General features: G+C 45.3%; 1 protein-coding gene across 1 annotated transcript in view; it reads left to right on the top strand.

Moving 5' to 3' along the window:
- The first annotated feature begins 600 nt into the window (after nucleotides 1-600).
- Nucleotides 601-23,895, top strand: part of ACACA (acetyl-CoA carboxylase alpha) — a 113,150-nt gene continuing 89,855 nt past the window's right edge. Inside the window, exons 1-13 of the mRNA XM_035343442.1 lie at nucleotides 601-647; nucleotides 1,556-1,808; nucleotides 13,792-13,924; nucleotides 14,213-14,351; nucleotides 15,237-15,346; nucleotides 15,788-15,869; nucleotides 16,650-16,748; nucleotides 17,329-17,435; nucleotides 17,758-17,868; nucleotides 18,760-18,969; nucleotides 19,485-19,655; nucleotides 22,656-22,817; nucleotides 23,387-23,550. Of these exons, the coding sequence (XP_035199333.1) occupies nucleotides 1,582-1,808; nucleotides 13,792-13,924; nucleotides 14,213-14,351; nucleotides 15,237-15,346; nucleotides 15,788-15,869; nucleotides 16,650-16,748; nucleotides 17,329-17,435; nucleotides 17,758-17,868; nucleotides 18,760-18,969; nucleotides 19,485-19,655; nucleotides 22,656-22,817; nucleotides 23,387-23,550 (1,715 nt within the window). The 5' untranslated portion in view covers nucleotides 601-647; nucleotides 1,556-1,581. The remainder of the gene's footprint in view (nucleotides 648-1,555; nucleotides 1,809-13,791; nucleotides 13,925-14,212; nucleotides 14,352-15,236; nucleotides 15,347-15,787; nucleotides 15,870-16,649; nucleotides 16,749-17,328; nucleotides 17,436-17,757; nucleotides 17,869-18,759; nucleotides 18,970-19,484; nucleotides 19,656-22,655; nucleotides 22,818-23,386; nucleotides 23,551-23,895) is intronic.

Here is a 23,895-nt window from a genome sequence, read left to right as displayed (position 1 = left end):
GTGAATAGCAACAGTGAGGTGCCTATTGAGAGACTGGGGCCCTGAGGCCATGGTTCCTCATCTGTCTTGTCCGTATTGCTGCGTCACAGCTGTTACAGTTTATTTCACAGGTAAATAAATAGTGGGTTCTCGCATGTAAAAATACCGAGTGCCAGCTGCGTTTTCTAGCCCCTGGTTTCTCGTTAAGTTTCCGATTATCATCGGGATTTACTCTTGACCATCAAATTCATCTGACACTGGGCAGCAGATTCTGAAGCTCAGAGAGGAAGAAATTTGAATCAAGCAGTGGCACAAAGCGGCATTTATTTTAAACACAGTGCTAAACCACAAGTAGGATGATCAGCTGTCTGTAAGTTGTGTGCTAGCATGGTGCTCAGAAGTTGCCGGAACAATGGGCCGGCAGGAGGTGCCACGGCTTGACTTGGGCATCGTGGGTCTAGCTCCTGGTTTAACCGGCGATCAGGAGCAGGCTGTCTGACCTGCGCGGTCCTTTTCCACCCCGTAACAGTTCTGTGTTCACTGTCTCTTATAGTCGAGTAAAAACATGCAGAGTATGCTTCGTAACAGCAATATTTACTTGTTAATTCTTTTGTCTTCCAGTTCATTTTGGAAGTGGATAACTGCCCAGATTGCAAGAATAACAAGAGGTTAGTGCACAAGCATTTCTAATCTTACAATTTGTTTTCCAGCTGTGTGTAAGTGCACCAAAGCTGGGCAGAGCACATCAAACGATAATTCACCATCCCACCTGTCTTTGTGCTCCACAGTATTCCTTTGTTCTCTCTCTCTCACGTTCCTTTTTTTCCAGTTACCTTTCTAAATTTTATTAAACCAACACTGATGTGGTGACACTCACACTTCTCCATGTTAAGAGATTCTTCTATCTATGTAATGGTTTTTAATGCTAAATGGAGACCGGAACTTTGATGTTTTCCTATTGACAAGTGTAAAACTTGCCACTAAGTTTCAGTATATTACCAAAAAGTAGGAGCTGTCCCCTACCTGACATGGATGATCTGAGACTGGGTTAAAGTCCGTGTGATGTTGCGGAAGACGGCTGAGCCAGTCTGACAGCTTGCTGCTGCCAGAAAGGAGAGGTTTGCCTTCTCCATCATTCCTTACCTGGATCCTCCTGTCCCCTCCCTCCGGCTTGTCAGACCCATTGCTGCTCTGGTTCCGCTTGCTAACCTTGCAGGAAGGATCCTATTTTACTGGTTAATTATGGACCTTTTATGGAATCAGGGCAGAAGGTGGGCTGGAAAGCACCTGAGCTGCTGCGAGCAGGCAGTGTGAGCTAGCAGGTTTTGAGCTAGCAGGTTTTGCAGCAGATCAGAACGACCAGCTGCTTGGATCCCCTTGTCCTTGTACAAACAGAGAAGGCAGTGATTTAACAGAGGTGACTCTTCTTGGTCCTGGATGCCCATCTAGGTTCAGCCACGGTGTTTGAACGTTGCATTTCCAGCTGGAAGCGAGCTTTGCATTGTTGTCGTCTTTGTTCTGCAAGAGCAGACATTAACCGCAGGTTTTGTTTTGTTCTTTCTTCTGCCACTTAAAGTGCTGAGAGCACAATTTGGAGGAGCCATGGAAGAGTCTTCCCAGCCCACTAAACCCCTGGAGATGAACCCTCACTCTCGCTTTATTATTGGTTCTGTGTCAGAGGATAACTCGGAAGATGAGACAAGCTCCTTGGTGAAACTTGACCTGCTAGAGGAGAAAGAGAGGTCTTTGTCGCCTGTGTCTGTCTGTTCGGATTCCCTTTCAGACCTAGGACTCTCCAGTGCTCAGGATGGCCTGGCGAGCCATATGAGGTATGGATAAAATAATACTCGGTTCCAGTTGTCAGTCCTTTTACCCTTACCCATTCCAAAGATAATCCCAAGCTACTCCTTGCAAACTGAGTACTAATTACTCTCACCTTTATATCCAGGTTCTGGGTTTCTCTTCAAATGTTTTTGTTGTGCCAAGAGATCTGGCACTGTTTCTAAACAACTTCTGTGTTTATCTGTAAGAATAACTTATGCTTTCCGTTGGTTTTAATGAAACATCTGTGCCTGAATTCCATGAGCACCTTTCAGAAATCTCAGCTGTTGAGTGCTATGGTGGGCTTCCCTTACACTGCCTGCCTCTTGTCCCCGCTTTCAGAAAACTGAAATGTGTTGACTGAGATCTTTGACGTTCTCACTTCTGGATGAGCCAGCTTTGTTGAGAGCAAACAACTTCCAGTATTTGCTTATTTTGTCTTTGCATGGAATTTGATGCTTTCTATGTAGCCAACGAATTGACAGTACCTCTGAGTAATGGCAGCGATGCCATGTTGATTGGAATGAATGTTTTTTGGTGTGGACAGAGGAAATTGTTTCTGCTTAAAGAAAAGATGGATAACGTGTAAGAGGTGATAACATGGTAGGTGCTGCCTGCAGCTCGGGGAGGTGTTGGCCTCACACGTGGGAGAAGGGCTCTTCCACTCCTGCTCCTAATTCTTTGTGGCTTTGATAATCTATGAAGTTGGTCTTTTGAGGTCATGGTGTTAATAGTGCCTCGTTAAGAGGCCCCTTTGTTTCACTGTGTTGCTGATTTGCATACCATTAGTGGGATGTACCCACCGAGATTTTCTGTTCCAGTTTGGTATCTTGTACAGCTCAGGTTCTTGGCCCAATGAAACCGGACTCACCAGATACCGGGGCCCCTTTATCCCTTTCCTATATTCCAGCAGGTGTGGTGCCCGGAGCTGGGCACGGTCCCGTCCCTGAGGCCTTTCTGCTGCTCTGCAGAGCAGGGAGCTGTTGTGGAGCAGCGGTCCCCGAACTGCCTGTGAAGTTAACGTGCGCTGGGTGTGACGTTCTGCACGTGTCGCTACCGAAGGGCAGCTATTCATTTCAGGCTGTCAATCCCTTTAGAACTGAATTACTGATTCCAAAGCATCTGCAGCCATTCCTAGTTTTATGGTAACCTTGTAACTAATAAATTCAGAAAGAAAATAATTCCAACAGCATGGTTGTTTAATAATCCTTACCAGATCTGTGCTTCTTGCATCCTTCCAGTTCAACAGAACAGCTGCTCATCATCATCTGAATTTCCAGCTACCCAGCTAGTACAGCTGTCTCGTGTACTTGTTTTATTGTCCCTGTGTCTTTCATGGGTAAGAAAACGCCTTTCCTGTTAGCGTGCAGCAGGTATTCTAAGGGGTCCGTGGGTGTACAGGCAGATGTTTGTACGACCAGGCGATCCTTTCAGCTTGTTCCTCTGTTTTGCTGGCTTACTTGTGCAGAGGAAGGAGTTTTAATCTGTCCTTTTGTTGGTGGTATCCTTGCAGCTTTGGGGAGACAGACTGAAAACAGATGGCCCCAGCTCAGAGCCTGTAACTAAAGGATAGTAGCCCAAAGTTTACAGAGCTGTTATGGCCAAGCTGATGGACAAGTTGAGCCAGCTGGCAGTAATAGAACAGATGCAAAACCTTAAAGCAAATGTAAAGGGGATTACTCTTCCAGTGACTGTCACTTGTTGGCAGCACAAAAGGTAATTTTGAAGAAGGAAGAGCTCTGCTCCTGTAACTATATACGTTTTAGGAACAGAAGCGGGATGAAGACATAACCACTGGTGTGGAAACAGACAACAGGAGAGCAAGAAAATTGAGCAGTGTCTGTGTGTAACTTCGAGGACGCTGCCTGGCCTCAGAGAGCTCTAATGCAATAGGTGCGCAACCTTGAGCACCTCTGTTGTAACCTGCTTACTTTGGCACTCTCTTTTAAGGGTGCTTGACTTTTAGTTAACTTGGAGAGAAAAGCCAACTCAAATAGCAAAGTTACAGCGCCGGGCTGTTTTTCTAAGATAAAGTTAGATGAATTGAAAGAGTTTTCCAGGATGGCAGTTAGTCCCTTCCATCAAAAGATTTCCAAATAATGTTTACACATGGGCAAACTGAGACAAAGACAAGCTAAACAGATTGCCTGAATTCGCTCTGTGACAGTAACTTAATGGGACCGGGGTATTCTTCCAGCTTCCTGTTGGAAACCGTGAAGGTGTGATTCTGGACTGGTAAAGACAAACTCAAAGGGAGTTGAGTGCAGTGTTGGTGAAACAAGGAGCAGGCCCAAGGGAGCGTGTCTTTCCGAAGAGATTGCCAAAAATTTTTGTTTGCTGGTTAGTCTCACAGTTCCCCACGGGACACTTTGGTTAGCTAACCATGGACATAGCTTGTATTCGAGGTGAGCGACGGCTGCAGAGGCATTCTTCTCAGGGAACATTATCTTGAAAATACAGGATTGAGCTAGCTGAAAAAGGGTTGTGTGAGCATACCCAAGCTGTTCTACCCCTTCATAAAGCATGTCAGGCGGTAAGCCTGTTGCTCTGATGGCTGAAGAGAAGAGATTTCTTCTTACAGCACAGGAGAGCTGGAAAGCAGGCTTGTCAGCCGTCTGATTGAGTTGGTTTTCCCCTCTCACACTCCAGATCACTGAAGTTTAGGTAGTAACACTTCCTTTCCCTAATCCCCATTTTGTAGCTCTGTGGAGGTTGTCTGTAAGACCATCTAACCCATCCTCTAATACTCTGTGCTAGTGACCAGACCTTTGGTGCAGCGGCTGTCCCAGCTCCTACCTTGATCTCCCAAGCACATTTTCACCCCCGTGAGTACCAGAATGACTTTGCTAATTAAAAATGCTCTTCCTCATCAGCTCTCCCGATCTGTCATTTTACAGCAAAGAAACTCGTTCAAATACAGGTCAAATGAACAATCTTTGTGGAAGATGCTTGGTGCTGGGATGGAGGCTCCCATCCGATCTGGTCAGCTGGGAGCCTCCTGTGCTGCCGTAACAGGCAGTGCTGCTCCTCCTGCCCTTAGACCCCCGTAAAAACAACATCACAACGCCTCCTCGTGAAGCATACGTGTGTCACCAGGCTGCTTGGCGTCTGTTCAGCACCTGAGACTTTGCAGGTCTCCTGTCTGAGCTGGAAAGCATCGCCGAGAGCCTTATCATCTGCCGGGGCTGTGGTGCCTAATCAATACCTCCTGACCCAGCTCGGGGCGGTCTGTGCCAGCCCGTGTTTCTTCACCTGGGCATGCGGAGCGTGCGTGTGCCGTGCTGATCCATCTAGCCCCTCATTGATCTGGCCAAGTGTTTGTGCTGTTGCTAAAGCCAGTCTTGCCGGGACAGGCTGTACAACACCGGCTTCCGTGCCGCTGCGTAGCTGTAAGACCTTTGGTTGTGCTGCTTGATGGCTGCGTTAGGGGATTGAGAAAGTGGTGATCTGATAATGAACTCCAAATCAGCGTGTGTTGGAGCAGTGGTAGAATTGTGGGTTGGAAGAGTAGCTGCAGATTGAAATGTCCTGAGTCTTTCTTGTAGCTGTGCTGTATTTAAAGAGTAGCAGTGATAGAAACTGTGTAAATGCCTTCCTCGCTCAGTTACAGCATTGAACAAGGAGAAGAATCCTCCTGAAAGGAAGTACTTGTAGGTAGTTTACATTAACATTTACCCTTCCTTGCATTTTGCACCTGTAGGTAATTACACTAAACACACGGTTTTTATTTTTGTCTTTTGGATTCCAGGCATAATTGTGTTGTGCTTGAGCTCAGAAATATCACTGACTGAAGGCAGTAGTCCTGCTGGGACAGGACGCGGTGTTGCTGTGCAGTGAGCCATTCGGAATCGTTATGTTCCTCCTGAAGCTTTCAGTGGTGGATTAAGTAACTTCTTCGTAAATGCCACTGGGAAGATACTTTGGGTCTGTTTATTTTGTTTAATAAATTGTTCTTGCCTATTGCTATATTTAATTCCTGTTTTTAAAGATAGCATCCTGTATCAAATTATTTTTAAAAACAGAATAAATCCTGCATGCCTGCTGGAATTTGTACTGCAGGGCTCTCGTTTCATAAGCGAAAATGGGTGTACAAAGTCACCTGGCGATCCCCTTGCATCAACTGAAAGCCAAATTTTTGGAAGTAGCTCAGCTAATACCGCTGATACTCCACCCACAGAGACTTAATGCCTTACGTTATTTGGACTTCTCAGTAAATAGTCTCAGTGAGTTATTGAGATGCCTAAGAAGAGCTAATCGTCCATTAAAATCATCTTGAAATAAGGCCTTAATTTAGGGCTGGAGAGTAGCGCATTGAGTGCGCCCAGCCTGGCACAGGGAGAGGGTGCCAGCTTCGAGACCGGGCTTAGAATAATTGCAGAGTACTGAGGGAAATAAAGGAGCCTCTTGAACTTGTTTTGAATTAAGAAAATGTCTCTCTAGTCCAACTGTTCGTGGTTGGGAGTTTATAGAGCACTGATCTTGTAGGGCCCTCGGTGTGGCTGTGTTTTTATGTACAAACGTCCGTAGGTACCCGTGTGCTGAGGGGGCTGTGAGGCTGGTGCTCTCACTGCTGCTTCCAAGACTGGCCTGGCTGCATGGGGAAGGACTTTTCTGAACAGATACCTTCCGTGCCAGGTTTGCTGCAGACTCCCGGCCCTGGGGCCGCTGCTGCAGCTGGAGTCTCCTCCTGTTGCTCTGCTCCCCGCCACCAGTTGCCATGGTGCTGCTGAGGTTTTGTGTAGGGCGACTCCACGGGTTTGCATCTCATGGGCCAGAAGGCCCTTACTGAAGCTGGCATGGCACGCTGCTCGCCCAGACCTTTTCCTTTGCTTGGGATCAGTCGCTGTAGGCTCAGCAGGCAGGGCAGAGTGATGCTGTTGCATGTTTCTGCAGGTTGTTGAAGTAAGGCTGTGCATCTTCAAGGAGCCCCACCAAAACACAGGGTTTAGGTTTTGTTACCCCAGGTGTCACTGAGTTGCGTTGGGACTTTGAACTTTATCCACCTGGAGAGAAAATTTGAATTTCCTTCTCTATCTGCTGTGAAAGAGGAAGCTTGGGATGCAGTTTGGTGGTCTGTGCCTCACGAGGATGAAAAAGCAAAGGTGTTTTGGGGGTTAGGAGCTGGCATATGGATGTTGATTTGATTTAAATTTAGCTGTTTATTTGGACTGACATCTGGATTTACTCCCATAATAACAGGTGAGGCGTTGCTTTAGAACTGGCAAAGAACACCAGTGGTGTGGTGTGTGGGCCTGTGGGTACAGTTCAGCTTAAAATCCATACAGCATGATGGATAACACCAGGCATGTGATTTGGGGAAAGAAAAGAGCTGACCGAGAAGTGTCGGCATTTAACGCCTGCATCCGCTGCAGCCGTGGTACGGGGCTGTTGGAGGGGAACCCCAGCATTGTGCTGGCTTGGGCTCTACTTCTGGAACCAGGTACTGCTTTAGGCTACGCGCCTGCCCTGACTGCTGGTTAAAATCTGCGTTAGTGTGAACACGGAGCTACTTAGCCAACAAGCAGGGAGAGGGCTGTCGTGTTTCAGGCCGTATCCTTTATTTAATTTCCTGAAATCTTCAGGCTCAGCCTTGTGTCAGAGCTGCGACGAGTCTCACGTTCAGATTTATAGGCTGAAGCACTGCTTTCTGGCAACATCTGTATTCGAGGTCTGTCTCTTTAAGGCTGCAGGAAAAATAAAATGGCTTTGAATAAGTGCAGCTTGCTGCCTCCCCGTGCCTGTTGCCCAAGACATAGCCAGCCCTTTACTCCAGCCGCACAGGTCCGTGGTGCTTGCTGGATCACATGCACGCTCGCTTGTTCTCTCGGCTTTTTTGTGAAATAGGTTGCAAAGGCAGCCCTAAAAGCAGAGCGGATCTCGTGGATGCCTCGAGAGTGTTAAAGTCCCACCACCCAGACCAGATGCATGCACACATCGGCACGCGCATATTTACAAAACATAAAGCCTGCACTGACGCGAGGAGCTGCCCTACCTCCAAACCCTTTACAGGCCTAATCGGGGAGAAACAGAATAATCCCATCTCGGTGTGTGCGTGGTGTGTGTGTGCTGCAGTCTCCTTAAGGCTGCCTTTCAAACGAGCTGGCTAATGCATCACCGCCCGTGGAATAAACCGCTACGTCACGGCGAGCACTTGGCATGTTGCAGTGCTGGGATCAATGCGGGCTCCTAGCTGCGATGTGCGTCAGGTATGTGTCCGTAACGAGCGCTTGTTTTGTAGGAGAGCAGGAGAGAGCCGCGCAGGCTCTCCTTTTGTCTGACGGCAGGCCCCGGCTCTAGAGAGGGGCATGGTTTCCCGGCGTTATTTCCCAGTTGGTCCCGCTGGTTTGTGTTAGGAAGCGAGCTTTGTAGCGTGTTTGTTGGTAAGTATTGGTGCAGGGGGACGCAGCCTCGTGTGGCGTGTTTCTGTAGGGGTGCTGCGGCAAATCACGTCCATTGGTGTCGTAGCAGGGAATTCAGCTGCTAGAAGGCAGAGTGAGTATTTTTAACCACTGCTGAAGCGGTTTCTCTAACGTGAAGCTGTGTGGAGCTGTAGGGTTTGGTTCCTTGCAGCTACGGTGGTCAGAAACCGTTTGGAGCTGTGGGCAGGCTTTTTTTGGAGCACAGGCAGATAATGGGGAAACAGTTTTCACAAAAACTTGAACAATAAAATTTCAATGCTACTGAGTGACTGTAAATTTTATTCTCGGGACCAGAAACAGGAAACTTAATGGAACCATAGATCATGCAAGAATGTTACTTAGAAAATGATGGAATGTACCGTGTTGTGTGCAATACGTGGCCAGTGAGGTCACTGCCTGCCTGCTGGGCTTTGCCGCTCCTATTGAGCGCTGTCCAGAAGAGAAAGTGACACAGGTCTTACCAAGCTGAGTCTGATATTTAAGTCTCTACCACTGCTTGTTTGGAACCGGGGAGGCGGTGAGTTTGTGGCAGCCGCCCTACAGGAGCCTGATGTGCTGGGTAAGGTGTGTGTGCGTGGCCGAGGCCGTGCTGCGCTGCGGGGGCCTGGGAGCAGGATCCGTGCACGGTGCGCAGGAGACCTCTCAGGATGGAACCAGTGCTGGGGAGTTCTGAGACAGGTTGCTTTTTCTGACAACCTTCTGTTTTACACCGAATTAACCAGAGTTTTCTGACATACTTCATAGCTGGGTGGCCTGAGCAGCTCCTCAAAGAGGGAACAAAGGCTGACAGGTGAGAGAGGCATTTAGTAACCAGGCACATATATCCTGTGTTCGAACACAGCCCCTTCTTTTTATCTGGGCACAAATAAAGTGTACAGCTGGAAGGGATCCCACGAGTCATCTGGGCTGTGCTTTCGCCCCAAGGTAGGGTCACCTGTACAGTAAGCCAGTCTTGATGGGGTACTACTCAAACCTGTTGTGAAACCTTGCTTTTCTCACAGCACAGCCTGTGCAATCACTTTGCTCGCTGCTTTAATCCACAGTAATATTAGAAGGTTTTTGTAATATGTGTTCTCTTTGTTGTAATGTAAGTTCGTTGCTTCCCATTGACGGGACACAAAGAAAATACCAGTCCTGTCCTGGCAGTGGCAGGACCCGTGGTCTGCCTGGGTTTGGGGGTTGGTTTTTCAGTTTGGTTTTTCAAACTGTTCTTTGACCAGTCCCGCTTGTATCTGCTGAGATTTGTTTCCACTGTGACTTCCCTCACTGCCACAGCGTGTCGCTGTCCTGCTGCGCCCTTCTGCTGACAATGCTTGAAGAAATTGGATCCGTGCAGAATTGTTTGCCTGCACTTTATCAGACAGACACGTGGCGCTTGCTGTCGGTCATCGCTCATACCGCTGTCTATTCTTAGTTTCCCATCTCCTGCAGTGACCTCACCTTGCTCTTCAGGGCTCAGGGTTGCATGCTGTCGTCTTACTAACGTGCCTTTTTCCTCTGGGCACCACTCCTCTTTTTATTATTATTACTATTTTTTATTTTTGAGTGATTCTGGATGATTGCATGGCATTTGCTCAGACTCTTGGAATACGTGTGCATCAGATAAGAGCTGAGCTCCCTGGGTATGGCCCTACACTAAACAGACCCGAATGCTGTGATATTTAACAATATCATCCAGTTGCTGTGTCTGCTTCCAATCCAAGTCTGATCACCAGTGTGTTATAGCTGCAGTCATTGCCCTTGCTCATCCCTCACCCATCTGCCAAATTTGCAGTTTGTTTCTGCATGTGCTCGACACTGAGTAAACGTTCCTCCTCTCTGGTGATGCTATGGACCTGGTGGTACTGCAGCACCTTTGCTTGTGAGGATGTTTAATCTTATAGCACTCAGAGTGAGCTGGTCTCTCTTTTATGGGTGGAGAAACTGAGGCACAACAAACTGGGGTGTCTTGTCCCAGCCCTCCCAGCTTCCTTCCAGGCTGGTGTCTGTGTGCTCTTTGTCTCATGTTCGGATCACCGACGTGCTCTGTGCGCCTCTGCAGACTGTGTGTCTGACTTTCCTCTCTGCCGTCCTGGAAATGCTTTCGTCCTCCACTGTGAAAATCTGATTTTAAATTCTGTGCATTGATTGAATTCTTCGGGCTGATTTCTCCCCGTGGTCGCTCCTCAGCAGCTACCTTTGTGACAGCACGGGAGGTGCTTGCAGGTCTGGGGCTCCTGTGGTTGCCGGTGGGCTCTGCCGGCATGCCAGGGAAGCTCTGCGGTCTCGTACGAGACTCCGGTGTGGGGAGCGTGGACGGGGCCGGCCGTGGCTCTGGGAAGCAGCTTCACAGCGTGTGCTGCGGCAGCGGGGCTGCGTGCTGAGCCCGGTTACGTAACCTGTAGATCGTTTTCTCTTTTCCTGATCAGCTGCTTTCCTCCGAACGCGGAGCAGGGGAGCTGCTACCCTCTGAATGTGCACGCTGCGTCACAGGAAGAAAGAGTGGCAGAGGGGTGGCAGAAGGCAGGGGACAAAGGTTAACAGGCTGGAGCAATCCGGGAAGTGCCACTGCTTCAAGGAGAACCGTATGAGTGGCAGAAGCTCCCGGCAGCTCTGCCCTGCTGGGTTTTGAGCTGCGATATTGAAGAGAATAAAACAGCAGCAGTTACACTAGGGGAGTCGTTAGCAAGCTTGCAGTCTGTTAATTCCTTCACTGAGACAGCATGGAGGAGTCTGCAGATCAGAGTCAGGAAATGAGATATCACATGCTGCAGAGGTAAGAATTGCAGATATGATTGTCTCCTCATAGCAGCACCCATCTTGGATGGAAGCAGTTGGGCACTGTACTGGAATTTGTACTGCTATTTTTCCATGTTCATTTTATCCCTCAGAAACACTCGCCATTTTCTGTAAGGTGTTTGTGCATGCAGTCTGTAAGAAAGATGCAAACCTGCATTGTAGTTGGGGAATCAGTGTGTATAAAGTTTGAGATTCTGCACAACTTCTAACCTCTACACGCAGAAGGATAGGTGAGCGTTTTGAAAGTTCTCATGTGGTAAAACACTGCAGCTGTGACCTGGTGAGTAGCAGGGATAAGTGCTACTAACTCACCATTTATTCTGTTTTATTTAGAGGTCAGTCTTCTTTCTTTATTACTGCCCAACTTCTCCCCCACTTTACCCTGTGAAAAGAAGAAAATCTTTCCTGTTTTGGTTATAATCTGCCACCTGTGATTATTAGTGAACAAACTTAATATTCTTGGCATGCATCCCATCACAAATTAAACAGAACTGTACTTGCTTATAAATAAGTGTTTGTATTTTATTTTGGATGACAAACTTCTGATTTTGTCGTTTTGTCTGTAGCAGTATCTTTATTCGTGTAATAATTTGAACTTGGCAAGTTAATCCATGTTCATATACGTTCACAGATTTTGACCTAAGATTTTTGTCTTTTTTTTGTTGTTGTTGATACTGCTCTGAATAAATGTGCAATGAATAAACCTGTGTCACTTATTCCATGGCCTGTGCTCCTTCCTTGCCATGCCATAGATTCTGGTCTTCTTTAAAGACAAATTTAATGGAAATTCAGTCCTACTTACACTTTTACTTTTTTTCTTGGCTGTTGGCCTCTGCCCTTAAAGTTCCAGGCAGAGATTTGCACAGCATGGTTCGTGAACTCTTGCTGATAGCAGCTGGTGTGAAGTGCAGTGACACCGCTTATCTCTGAAGTGCAGCTTGCTGGAAAAAGGGAGAGTTTTCTGGGGAAGTACCTCTACGCACTTAACTTCTGCCCTTTAACATCTGCCCTTCTCTGGCTATCAGCTGGCAGCTCTTCGGTCTGATCCGGTAAAGTCCTTTGTATGGCCTAGAATGCCTCTGGGACATGGACAATTTTTATTTATTTTTAAGCATCTGTTAAAATCATCCTATTGATCTCATGTCTGTGATCTCCTGTCTCTTACCTTTTATTTCTCCCCTTCTGTCTGTGCTAAAATTACAGGAAAGACTGCTAAGAGGAAAAGTCTGGGTTCAAACTGGATAATAGCTCTGGTTTGTTCAGGGCTTCTTTCATCAGCAATTTTTTTAGTCAGAGTTCTGGCCTGGGGTGTTACTGTGCTCCTGCAGAAGTGCTGAGGGGGGTCTGCCCTCCAGCTAGGGAGATCCCCATGGCTCCTGCAGGACACGGCCTTTTCTGAGGGGGCTGTGTGTCCTCATGGGCTGCCCCCCAGCACCTCCAGCAGCAGCAGCAAGCTCACTTAAGCCCCAACCTCAGCATGGCTGCGAACCTCGCAGCTCGCAGGCTGCCTGGCCTCTGGGGCTTGTCCTTGGGTTTGCTTTCCCTTCATGCTCTCCCTCAGTGACTCTACTCGCTTTCTGCCCAGTCTTGTCCTGTTTCCCAGTGGGGTTGCTCAATGCATCAATGCTTCAGCAGCTGATTAGGTCAGAGGCCCCTGATGGCTTCCACAGGCACAGGGCAGGCGGCTGGGCCTGCGGGGCCACCAGGCACAGAGCCACTGGCTGCCCGCATGGCTGCGCCCCGGGCCTGCAGCTGGGCCTTCCCCACGCCTCGAGCAGTCCTTGAAATACCTCCTCTGTGCTCCCTACGGAAAGGTTCTGCAGCCCGCATGGTAGCTGGGGGGGGATTTTCTGTCAGGGTGTTTGTGGAGAAGGTGCCTGTTAAAAGCACACTAAACGTAGAAAGAAAATAGTGGTAAACTGTGGGGGTCTTGAAGAGGCAAAGCTCAGAGGCTTTAAAATGAGAGGTGCTTGTTGCTGCCCCAGTCGTGCTGCAGTACAGTAGACACATACTGAGAATCGAGTCTTCTCTCACAATTTCAGCTTTGTAAACTTTGGTAAATCAAATCCTGCTGTGGTTGCAGAAGCAAAGGGTGATTTATCTTTTTTTTTTTTTTTTTCCACATAAGAAAGGGATGTAATATTCCTATTTCCACACCAAAAGAGCGGCAGAGCACAGAATTGATTGGACACAAAACTGACTTTGTCATATTAGCAGTAATATGATGAATTTGTCCTCCAGAACTTTCATAAAGATATGAAAGATTGGATAGTGGAAAATCCTTGGAAAATGATTTTAAGTTAGCAGTCACAGAGATGGCAGAGCCTCTCATTTACACCTGGAGGGTTACTTGCTGTGGTTCTCGAATAGGATTTCCTGATGGAGTCTGATTTAGTGCATTGTTTTACCAAAGCCAGAAAACAAAGTCATCGCTTGTCAGCTTTCCCAGAGGACTTGGAAGCAAAGTGGTGGAGCACAGTTAACCCAGCTCCTCTGTGATGGGCAGCAATGTACAGCAAACACATTTTTACCTGCTTGTAGCTCAGCATAACCAGAATTTCTCCAGGTACCCTGGCATTTGCAGAGATACAACTGATTATTACAAAACAAATTCATCGTTTTAAAAGCTCAGAGCCAGGCCATGGTGGGCTGGAAGCAGGAAATAATTCTGCTTATCTTCTTGGGGAATATGGTCAAGGGGATCTTTACAAATCATTGACGTATCTATCCTGCTCTATTCATGAACATTTGCACTGCCAAGTTCCTTTTTTCTGTCCCCCTCACATTACCTTAGGCCCAGCATGTCTGGCTTACACCTTGTAAAGCAAGGCCGGGACAGGAAGAAAGTTGACGTGCAGCGGGATTTCACTGTGGCTTCTCCAGCAGAATTTGTTACTCGATTCGGAGGGAATAAAGTTATTGAGAAGGTAAGTTGCTGACCTTTTTTTAGCAACTCATTATGCCTGTTCTCATGTGTCCTCTTGCTCTTTAATCCAAACAAAACAATACATTAACATCTTTATGGTCAAGCAGGAGCTGATTTCTGGTTTGCTTTGATGGGACATTGAATGGTTTTGGTGAATTGAAAACTGGCTGAGGAAACTGAAGAACCAAAAAATTGGATGAAAGATTGCAGAGAAAGCAGCCAGATTCACTATTTCTTAGTGCTTTGTGCTATTTAGACTCTATCTCATCCCCGTATCTGATATACTTAGGTCCTGATAGCCAATAATGGGATTGCAGCAGTGAAATGCATGAGATCGATCCGACGCTGGTCCTATGAGATGTTTCGAAATGAGCGGGCGATCAGATTTGTTGTCATGGTGACTCCTGAGGATCTGAAAGCAAATGCAGGTGAGTGAAGGTGCACAAGCATCTCACACGGACCTGTGTGCCCACAGGGGTGCAAGAAGTTGATTGTATGTCTGCTTTATCACATGCTGTTCTGTCAAGTAACAGACTTTTCTGGGAGGAGATTATACTTGTTCATTTGAAATTGGAAGGAATACAAAGTACCAGATAGGTAATCTTGTGTTACCTATTAATTCAAAGCCATATCCAGATCTGACTGGAATATATTTATTTTAAATGTGGTTTTAGGTTTATATTTTTAAGTTTGATTTCACGTATTTGCTGACAATCTGTAAGCATTTATATACTTTAGCAAGTACCTGCTTCCAGTAGGCTTTTGGGATAACCTGAATTTGCCTTTGCAGATCCTGAGTGTTAGGCACTTATGCACACATCAAAACTTTTAACGTGTTTTTAAGTGTTTTTTTTTTTTTTTTTTTTAAGTGCAGCAGTGAATAGTAATTTCCCTGCCTGATGTTCTTCTGGAGTGACAGTGGTCTGATACCAGACAGGAGACTGGAGGATTGTGATCCCCAATTAGAAAGGAGGATAGGAAGCATGCGTCTTGGATGTCATTCTGACTGTCAGAATGACAAATCAAAAACAGTCTTATAGTGGGAGATAATTTTGAACTGATTTACAGGAATGTTTGAGCAGTTTTAGAATAGATATATTTTTAAACACTTTCAAGACAAACTTTAATGTTTGCTATAGCTATTGTATTGTGTAGAAAATACTCTTGGATAATTGTTAAGAATTTCCAAAGTCAGCGAGAAAGAAAAGTGGATGCAGATCTTAGGATTTGCTCATAGTGTAGATTTAGAGAGTTTTAGACCAAGTACCATTAATTAGATTTGCAATCTAATGCGACCTTTGTTGTCTTTGCAGAATATATTAAAATGGCGGATCACTATGTCCCAGTTCCAGGAGGACCAAACAACAACAACTATGCAAATGTGGAACTCATTCTTGATATTGCTAAACGGATTCCAGTGCAGGTGAGAAGTGTCACAGTTTTTGAATCATGAAGTAACACTAAGGAATTTTCTCTTAAATAATGAATTGCTTCTGGTGAAAAAGATAGGTCAAAGAATTGGAAATGACAACCCTATACTAGCACTAAAAGACAAGAATAGCAGTCAGATTCCCTGTATGAATATCTGCGGGAGATAGAAGGTTCCCTTCACCCTTTCACGTTCCTAAGCTTAGTTTGTCTTCAACAACTTCTTTGCCTTCTTTGACTCACCTGCAAGATGCAATATGCTGGTCCTTTAAACATACTGTGTACTTCAGGAGTCTTGTCTGGCTTATGAATGTTATGAGGATCTTTTCTGTTCAGTGGAGAAAAGAAAGACTTGGAAGTATCTGCATGCTTTGTATTTCTGCTTACTTGCCAGTTTACTAAAACAAAGAGTGAATTATGTCATGTTCTTCTGCAGGCTGTATGGGCTGGCTGGGGCCATGCCTCTGAGAACCCTAAACTACCAGAACTTCTCCACAAAAATGGGATTGCTTTCATGGGTGAGGATATGTACTTCTGACCAGAAGCGTCATCTCCATATCTGAATATAGGATAAGTTTTTGGACATGCTGTGTTTAAAACTGAAAATGGACTTAATGTAATAAAAGTTATGGTCTGAACGTAGCCTTTAGCTTGGGAGACAGTTGTATCATGCAGATCTTCTAGCAGATCTGCAATGACTTAAGCCATCACTGCAGAAATACTCAGAGCCTTTGAAGAGAAGTGAATTTAAAAGCTGTGTTTTAATTCCAGTTTAAATCTCTTACCAATCATTTGCTACAGTCCCACACAAGCCAAATTTCTAGTGAAATGGGGGCACTGAATTATTTATTATTCCAATAGCATGTGATGTGCACACCTAGTACCAGCTACTAGCACCAGCCATCTCTTTGAGAGCAGGCCTAGCTTGAAGAGAAACACATGGGCAGGTAGTGGTGCTTGCAGGTTGGGTGTTCCAAGACTTACTTAACACGATGGGCACTTAACAAGCTATTGTGATACGGCTGTGGTGGCATTGCTATGGTTACAGTTATCTTTTCCTTTTTCTTAGTCAAAGGTACTCTAGTCTGTTTGCCTTTAGATTCCTCGCTGATAGAGTTAATGCTCTTGGTTTCAGTTCAGAAATGATGGTTTATACCAGCTGGGATGTGGCATGCATCAGTCCTGCTAACAGCTGTTGTTTATCCCTCTTACATGGAACCCAGATCAGACTTGTGGGCATTTTCCTAGTGCTTGATAACTCCTGCATCTCTTTAATGCATTGTTTTTGCTCTTTACAGGTCCTCCAAGCCAAGCAATGTGGGCTTTAGGAGATAAAATTGCTTCATCAATAGTGGCTCAGACTGCGGGCATCCCAACTCTTCCTTGGAGTGGCAGTGGTAAGAAGGAATTTCCCTGTGTATGAAGATTATTCTCTTTTCTTCAACACACCTAATCTTTAATAAGTATCTGTGCACAAAAAGGTCTATTGGATGTTTTCCATCCATTCAGGGATTCATATTTGTGCTGTCCAAGGCTTTTAGGCATAGTAACTATGACATAATGTCAGGCAAAATTTACATGTTCCTTAATGCATTGTTAGTCTAACAGTACCACTGTAGTATCTGGTGTTTCTGCTGTTTCTAATTTTTTTATCATATAGCCAGTAATTCTTGAGCATGCAGTGAACACTCTGCTTCCGTGGAAGCTCTATACAGTTTCAAATATGATAAATAACAGCCCGTTTCTCAGAATTGTGCAAGGTAAGTGAAGGAGGACAGAACTGTTGTTGGCTTCCCAGATGCAAATCTTTGCTCCCCAGTAGTCATCTGTTTATGTTCTGCATGCTCTTTTTTGTAAATACTTCCAGATTGGTTCCATGAGGAACTGTGACTGCTATTTGTTTCACCAATGTCTAATGTATGAATTCTCACTGAGCCTTGCAGCAGGATGAGCTAAAAGATCGTGCTTATATTTCAGGTCTTCGAGTAGACTGGCAGGAAAATGATCTTCAGAAACGTATCTTGAATGTTCCTCAGGAGCTATATGAAAAAGGCTATGTGAAAGATGCAGACGATGGACTGCGGGTAGGTGGCTAGTATTTTGGAGTTATTTGGAGTCCTGCTGCATGCACACCTGGTGAGAACCTAGAGATTTGGTGATCACTTCAAGAAGCTATTGTTCTCTGTAGTCACAAAATGACAGCCGTGGCAGCAAATGTTACCCATTTTTCCAGCTACCGGAACCCTCCTGAACTGGAATATTTGGTTTCTGTCTCATTCATGTGTAGGTTGCTAAACAGAGTCAGAAGATGTTGTGGAGGCTTGGACAGAAATCATAGGGAAATAATCTTTTCAACTTGCTGCTGCTAACTTTTTGTACTTATCCATGTTTTCCTGTCTTGATCAGGCTGCTGAAGAGGTTGGCTACCCTGTCATGATCAAGGCCTCTGAAGGAGGAGGAGGAAAAGGAATTAGGAAAGTTAACAATGCAGATGACTTCCCTAACCTATTTAGACAGGTAATTATTTCCATTGATTTGGACTGTCTCATTCTAGATGTTCACCTTGGAGAAGAGAAGGCTCCGGGGAGACCTTACAGCAGCCTTCCAATACCTAAAGGGGGCTACAGAAAAGCTGGAGGGGACTCTTTGTCAGGGAGTGTAGCGATAGGACAAGGGGGAATGGCTTTAAACTGAAAGAGGGGAGGTTTGGATTAGATATAATGAGGAAATTCTTCACTGTGAGGGTGGTGAGGCACTGGCACAGGCTGCACAGAGAAGTTGTGGGTGCCCCATCCCTGGAAGTTTTCAAGGCCAAGCTGGATGGGGCTTTGGGCAACCTGGTCTAGTGAGACGTGTCCCTGCCCAAGGCAGGGGTGTTGGAATTAGATGATCTTTAAGGTCCCTTCCAACCCAAACCATTCTGTACTTCTATGATTCTGTGTTCAGGTTTGGTGGCTTTAAGAGCACTGTACTGGAAATGCTGAAGAACTAAAAAAGACACTACTACATATCAGAGCCTGTTCAGCTGTTGTGAACCATGAGTTCATGCATTCTTTCTTCTCTGTTTTGGTAGGATTTCAGTATATCTGCATAACCAGTATGGTTGTCAAATACCCAGCATCCTGGTAGATGCTGAATAAATCCAAGTCATGGAGAGTATTTACAGTGTAAATGTAAAATGCTGAGGGGCACAAGCCTTCTTTAGCTTAAGGATTATTTAGGAAAGCTGAGATGATGGAAACAGCACTACAATTACATACAAGCAAACACAAGGTATTTTCAGCCTTAAATGGCCCAGGGGAAGTATTGTGGATACTTGTTGCTTCAAAAATGAGCTTGGGTTGATTGTGATTAAGACAGTTGTTTACAAAAAATGGTTTGTCCATTTATATGCTGTCTCCACTATAGGTTCAAGCTGAAGTCCCAGGCTCTCCAATCTTCGTAATGAGGCTAGCCAAGCAATCCCGCCACTTGGAGGTGCAGATCCTGGCAGATCAGTACGGCAATGCCATCTCTCTCTTTGGTCGGGACTGCTCCGTGCAGCGCAGGCACCAGAAGATTATTGAAGAAGCACCTGCTTCTATTGCGACTTCGGCAGTATTTGAGCACATGGAGCAGGTGAGAGAGGCTCTGGAAATTCTCTTTCCTTATGAGACTCCAGAAACAGCCAGGATTTTTTTTTTTTTACACTGCCAGTAATTTTACATTGTTGAATCTTTTAAAAGAGCAAAGGGTTATGTGTTTTAAAAGTGCTTTATGTGGACAGCCACTGAATTTCCAAGCATGTGTCCACCATGTGCTAACAAAAAGTTTTAGAGCTCTATTGAAAACTGCTTTCACCTCAAAAATGGGAAGGAAGTGTATTTTAAATGCTTATTGTCACATTAAAACCAAACTGCAGGAATTTGATGAATTTTCTAATGCTGACTTTTACAAATATTCTCTTCAAACTCTGTCCTTTGTAAATGGTGTAAATGAAATAACCTGGAAACCAAAACTCCTGTGTCATGTGCTTTTCTTTGAGCAGTTCTTGGGCTGGGTACAAGCTTTTGGATGCTTTAGAATGCCACCAAAAAGTCTGAAGTGGTATGAGTGGGTGAACAGAACAAACACTTTTCTTTCCTGTGTCCTAGTGTGCAGTGAAGCTTGCCAAAATGGTGGGATATGTGAGCGCGGGCACCGTGGAATACCTCTACAGCCAGGATGGCAGTTTCTACTTTCTGGAGTTGAATCCCCGTCTGCAAGTGGAGCACCCCTGCACGGAGATGGTAGCTGATGTTAATCTGCCAGCAGCACAGCTCCAGGTGAGGCAGCCCTGAGGTCCCAGGCTTCTGGAGGCTTTCAGAGGTACTGGAATTGTGGTATGGTGAAGAGGTCTGACCATGAAAAACCTGTTCTGCTGAAGCCCTAGTAAAATTAGGGGGTGGCGGACTCCTGTTGAGTCACTGCCAGGTTTCTGTGTTAAAACTGGATCACACACTAATGTTATGCAGATGACTAGATCTTGGTACTGATAGAGGAGAGAATGTAAGGAAAATGTTAGAGAGCGTGACCAAATATGGCCTATATCCTCAAGTGCTGGTAGGTGTTAGTTGTATCTCCCACTCTTCCTTCCCAACAAAACCACACAACAATTAAAAGACCTGTTCGGGTACTTTACCAGCTTGGGATTTACCTTCTGTGGCTGGAACAAAGCTTCTGTGTTTCAAAATATTCTTCCCCTTCTGTTAGGACTGTTCAGCTAAGTTACGTCTCTACCATTTGGTTCTTTTGGATTTGGAAAGCAAAGAGAGGTTATTTTCTAGTTGTTCTGGACTGCTCAGGGAGACCTTCAGTTAAAAGGAATGTGAAGCAGGAGAGGAATAAAATGTAAAGGTAGAAAAACCGATTTAAGGAAATGTTGTGTGTACAAGGCCTGTCTCAACACGCTTTAGACATGAGTAGTTCTTAAAACCTTAAAATAATTTTGTCAGATGAGTTGGCTTCTGAGGTTAAGAGAGCAAGCAGCTGCTGTGCCAGTTTTGAGCAGTGCATCACCCACTCCACTGCCTCCAAGGGAGAACAGTATTCCCAGAACTTCTAATGACAAAAGAGAGGGAAAAAACAACAGACAACTGGAATTTTCATCTTTCAGCAAGTTCAGCAGTTGTTTGAAGTTCAGGAAAGTGACTTTGATCTCTTTAATTTTAATTAGCAGTTTCTGACTTCCAGGACGATTGTTTCCACCTCTCCAAGGCCCTCACTCCTAGTAGATGGTTCCTCTTCCTAGCTGAGGCCCCTGCTATTTAGTCCTTCTACAACATAGGATTAGTGCCTAATAATTAGGTACTCAAGTAGATGTAACAGTGACCAAGAAATTGTCTTGATTTATTGCTCTTTCAAGGGGAGGACATCACAATGAGAGACAGTTACAGTTTATATGAACTAGTAGGCTTTTGTGGTTCTGATCCCCCAAAATAATGAAGGAATCCTTCACAGACCCTGTAGAAACCATCTGTTGCACACTCCATGCTGCCATGTCTCCCTCTTCTCAGTCCCAGTCTTTTCCATTAATGGATAAACACCACAGTCCTCTTCCTTCCTTCTGTTTCTCTGTCTTACAGCACATTAGGGACTCTAGGTGTATTTTTCCTTCCAATTTCTTATCCCTCCCATTCTTACCCTCTTGTTGTCTTTCCCCTTTTCCTTCTCCTCCCCGATATTCATGTTTTGAAGTTTATTGGACAGATGGTGGAGGAAATAAACAGTTGAACTGGAATGTCTTCTAGGCTGTTCTTGGCTAAGAGCTAGTTGCAGGAGTGTTGGAAACTGGTTGCTCTGCTAACCTAACTTTTACTTTCACCTTTATTATTTTGAATTCCTGCCTTTCCTGAAATAGCAAGATGTGTTTGTACAATGGAGAGGCCAAGGTAGATGCCATCAAATTGAGTCTAGTGCTCTGCACACTCTGTGACAGACAATCCCTCTTCAGTGTCGTCAAAGCAGAGAGCTCACAGGAACCAGGTTGTATCAGTCTCCTTGAAAAAAAGGAGACTGGCTGTTGCATGGGAGATGCAGCTACTTGGACTTGCATGATGCAGTTTGTCAGCCATCGCTGTGCTTCATGCAGCTGTGGCTGGATTCACTGTGCTGACTGTGCCCAAATCTCATGAATGCGAAGTTCTCTTCTTGCTAAGCCTTTGGAGCAATTTGCTTTGGGTTTGGATAGAAGTAACTCTCAGCTCTGTCACCCAAGGCACTGGCAAAAGATGTTACCCTTCAAGGATGAGCAGCTTGTTTTGAGTGCCTGCAGGCATGAGAGGGTATGTGTTCTGGTAGGAACAGGAAAGCTTGAACAGATGTATGTTTCCAGACCATAAGTGCTTTGGCATATAGCTAGCTCCCTCTGCTTGGCAGACACATCATGACTTCTCTTACGCTAGAGACCTCCCATCCAATTGCTAGCAGTCAAGACCATCATCATTTTATTTCAGCAAGCAGGAGGAGCAGGATCATCTTCATTTTGTCAGGAGGCCACTTGGCTTTGGTCTGAGTGTTCTCTCAGCAGGTAATTCCAGTAGCTCTATGTATGTATTTGCCAGGCATTGAGAATTTTGTAGCTGGTCAGATGCTTTCCTCATTGTTTGGGCACTGTTCTTGCATATCGCTGATGGTAGATGCAGTTTCATGGACGGGGGCATTGGTGCAGTAACCAGTTTGGTTTTATCTGTTGGTGTCTGGCTAATAGACAGCTGAAAGAAATGGTTGAACTAAAGCTCAGCCTTTTTGAACTGTAACTGAAAAACAAACAAACAAAAACCACCACAACCATAACCCACCAATAAAAGAGACCAACAACAAAACAAAACAAAAAAACAGTTAATGACTACTGGGACTTTAGTCCTTAAGGCTGTAGTCAGCAGTTCATGGCTGTGAAATTCCACGAAGGTCTCATACAAGCAGTTAGGGGCCATCTGTCTCACTGGCACCTTAGTGTATTTTTAACAGGCCTAACGTTTGCCCATCCTCAGCTGACCTAGCACTGGCCAGCCTTCTTTGAAGCCCTTTAATCAGTCAATGGAAAATACTGTCTGAAAGGCTTAAGGTGGATATTACACTCAGATCAGCTGTCCTGGGAACTAGGAATGTTCCAAGATGTGTCCATGGGGAAGGCTCACATAAGAAAACAGGCATGTGTATTTGCCATACGAGAACTGCGGCGTTAGCTTCTGTAGAGAATTTGTGGAATTAATTCCGCCAGGAAGAAGGAGACTGTGAGGAAAGCAACTTGCTTAGTGGTGGTAAATACTGTTTCTCCCCCTTAGATTGCCATGGGGATTCCACTCCACAGGATCAAGGATATCCGAGTGATGTATGGTGTTTCTCCATGGGGAGATGGAGCTATTGATTTTGAGAATTCAGCCCATGTTCCCTGTCCACGTGGCCATGTTATTGCTGCACGTATCACCAGTGAGAATCCTGATGAGGTGAGTGTTTTATATTCCTAATCACACTGAGAACCCCCAGCTTTCCAGCTAGGTTCAGTCCTGCTGCTGTTCCTGGAAGGCTTGGCAGCAACTTAAAAAGATTCTTCCCTTATCTCCCTTAGCTGATAGTTCTGTAGGCTGTGGTTAGACACTAGAAGAACATGAATGGGCTGACACAGGTGTGTTGTACAGTATGATTACCTTTGTCTCCTCATCTTCCTGGGGTATAACAGATTGTAGCTATGCCTTAGCATTATGATTTTTTTCTGTTGTGACTTTATTGTTCCCCAAGCATGCTGTCATTATTAGCTGCTAAAGTGGTGTTGACCTCACAGAAGCTAAGGTCTTCAGCTTCCTATGCTTCCTGAATTGCAACAGTTCCTGCATGTCTGTATTCTCGAGAACCATGCTGTGCTGTGGCACTGAACTCTTTACAGATTCAGCCTGAACTTAGCTATGTGTGTATCATGTTGCAGTGCAAAGAGATGCTCTTTATAACTCTGATTACCCCCTAATTCTGAATTTACTTTTTCTTTAGGGTGTATAGCAATGTCTGTCTGTCTTTACAGGGATTTAAGCCTAGTTCTGGTACAGTCCAGGAACTGAATTTCCGCAGCAATAAGAATGTCTGGGGCTATTTCAGTGTTGCTGCTGCAGGAGGGCTTCATGAGTTTGCTGATTCTCAGTTTGGTCACTGCTTCTCTTGGGGAGAGAATCGTGAAGAAGCCATCTCGTAAGTAAAGAAATAGCTTATTTTGGTCCTTTTTAATCCAAAGCACCATGAATGAAACTAAACTTCTTTATTTTAGGAGTTTTAAGAGAAGTTTCCCTGTCTTAACTTGCTTTCCATGTCATGGTCAGGCTTTTCATCCCACCTTGCTTTGCAATTCCACTGTGTTGCACCCACATTTGTACACATTTTGGTTACTTCTCTGTATTTTTTTTTCCTTTCTGTTTCATTCCTGCCTTGCATGCCTGCTGCTGGGGTAAGATACAGCTACCATTCTGGTGAAGTCCCTATTTGAAAGAATTCAGGGGAAGGCTTCTAACTGGAACACCACTGATAACTTTCTATGCC

This window comes from Oxyura jamaicensis, chromosome 19, assembly GCF_011077185.1.
Source record: "Oxyura jamaicensis isolate SHBP4307 breed ruddy duck chromosome 19, BPBGC_Ojam_1.0, whole genome shotgun sequence".
NCBI lineage: Eukaryota > Metazoa > Chordata > Aves > Anseriformes > Anatidae > Oxyura > Oxyura jamaicensis.
The sequence above is the reverse complement of the archived record's forward strand: the minus strand, read 5'-3'. Positions and strand labels throughout refer to the sequence as shown.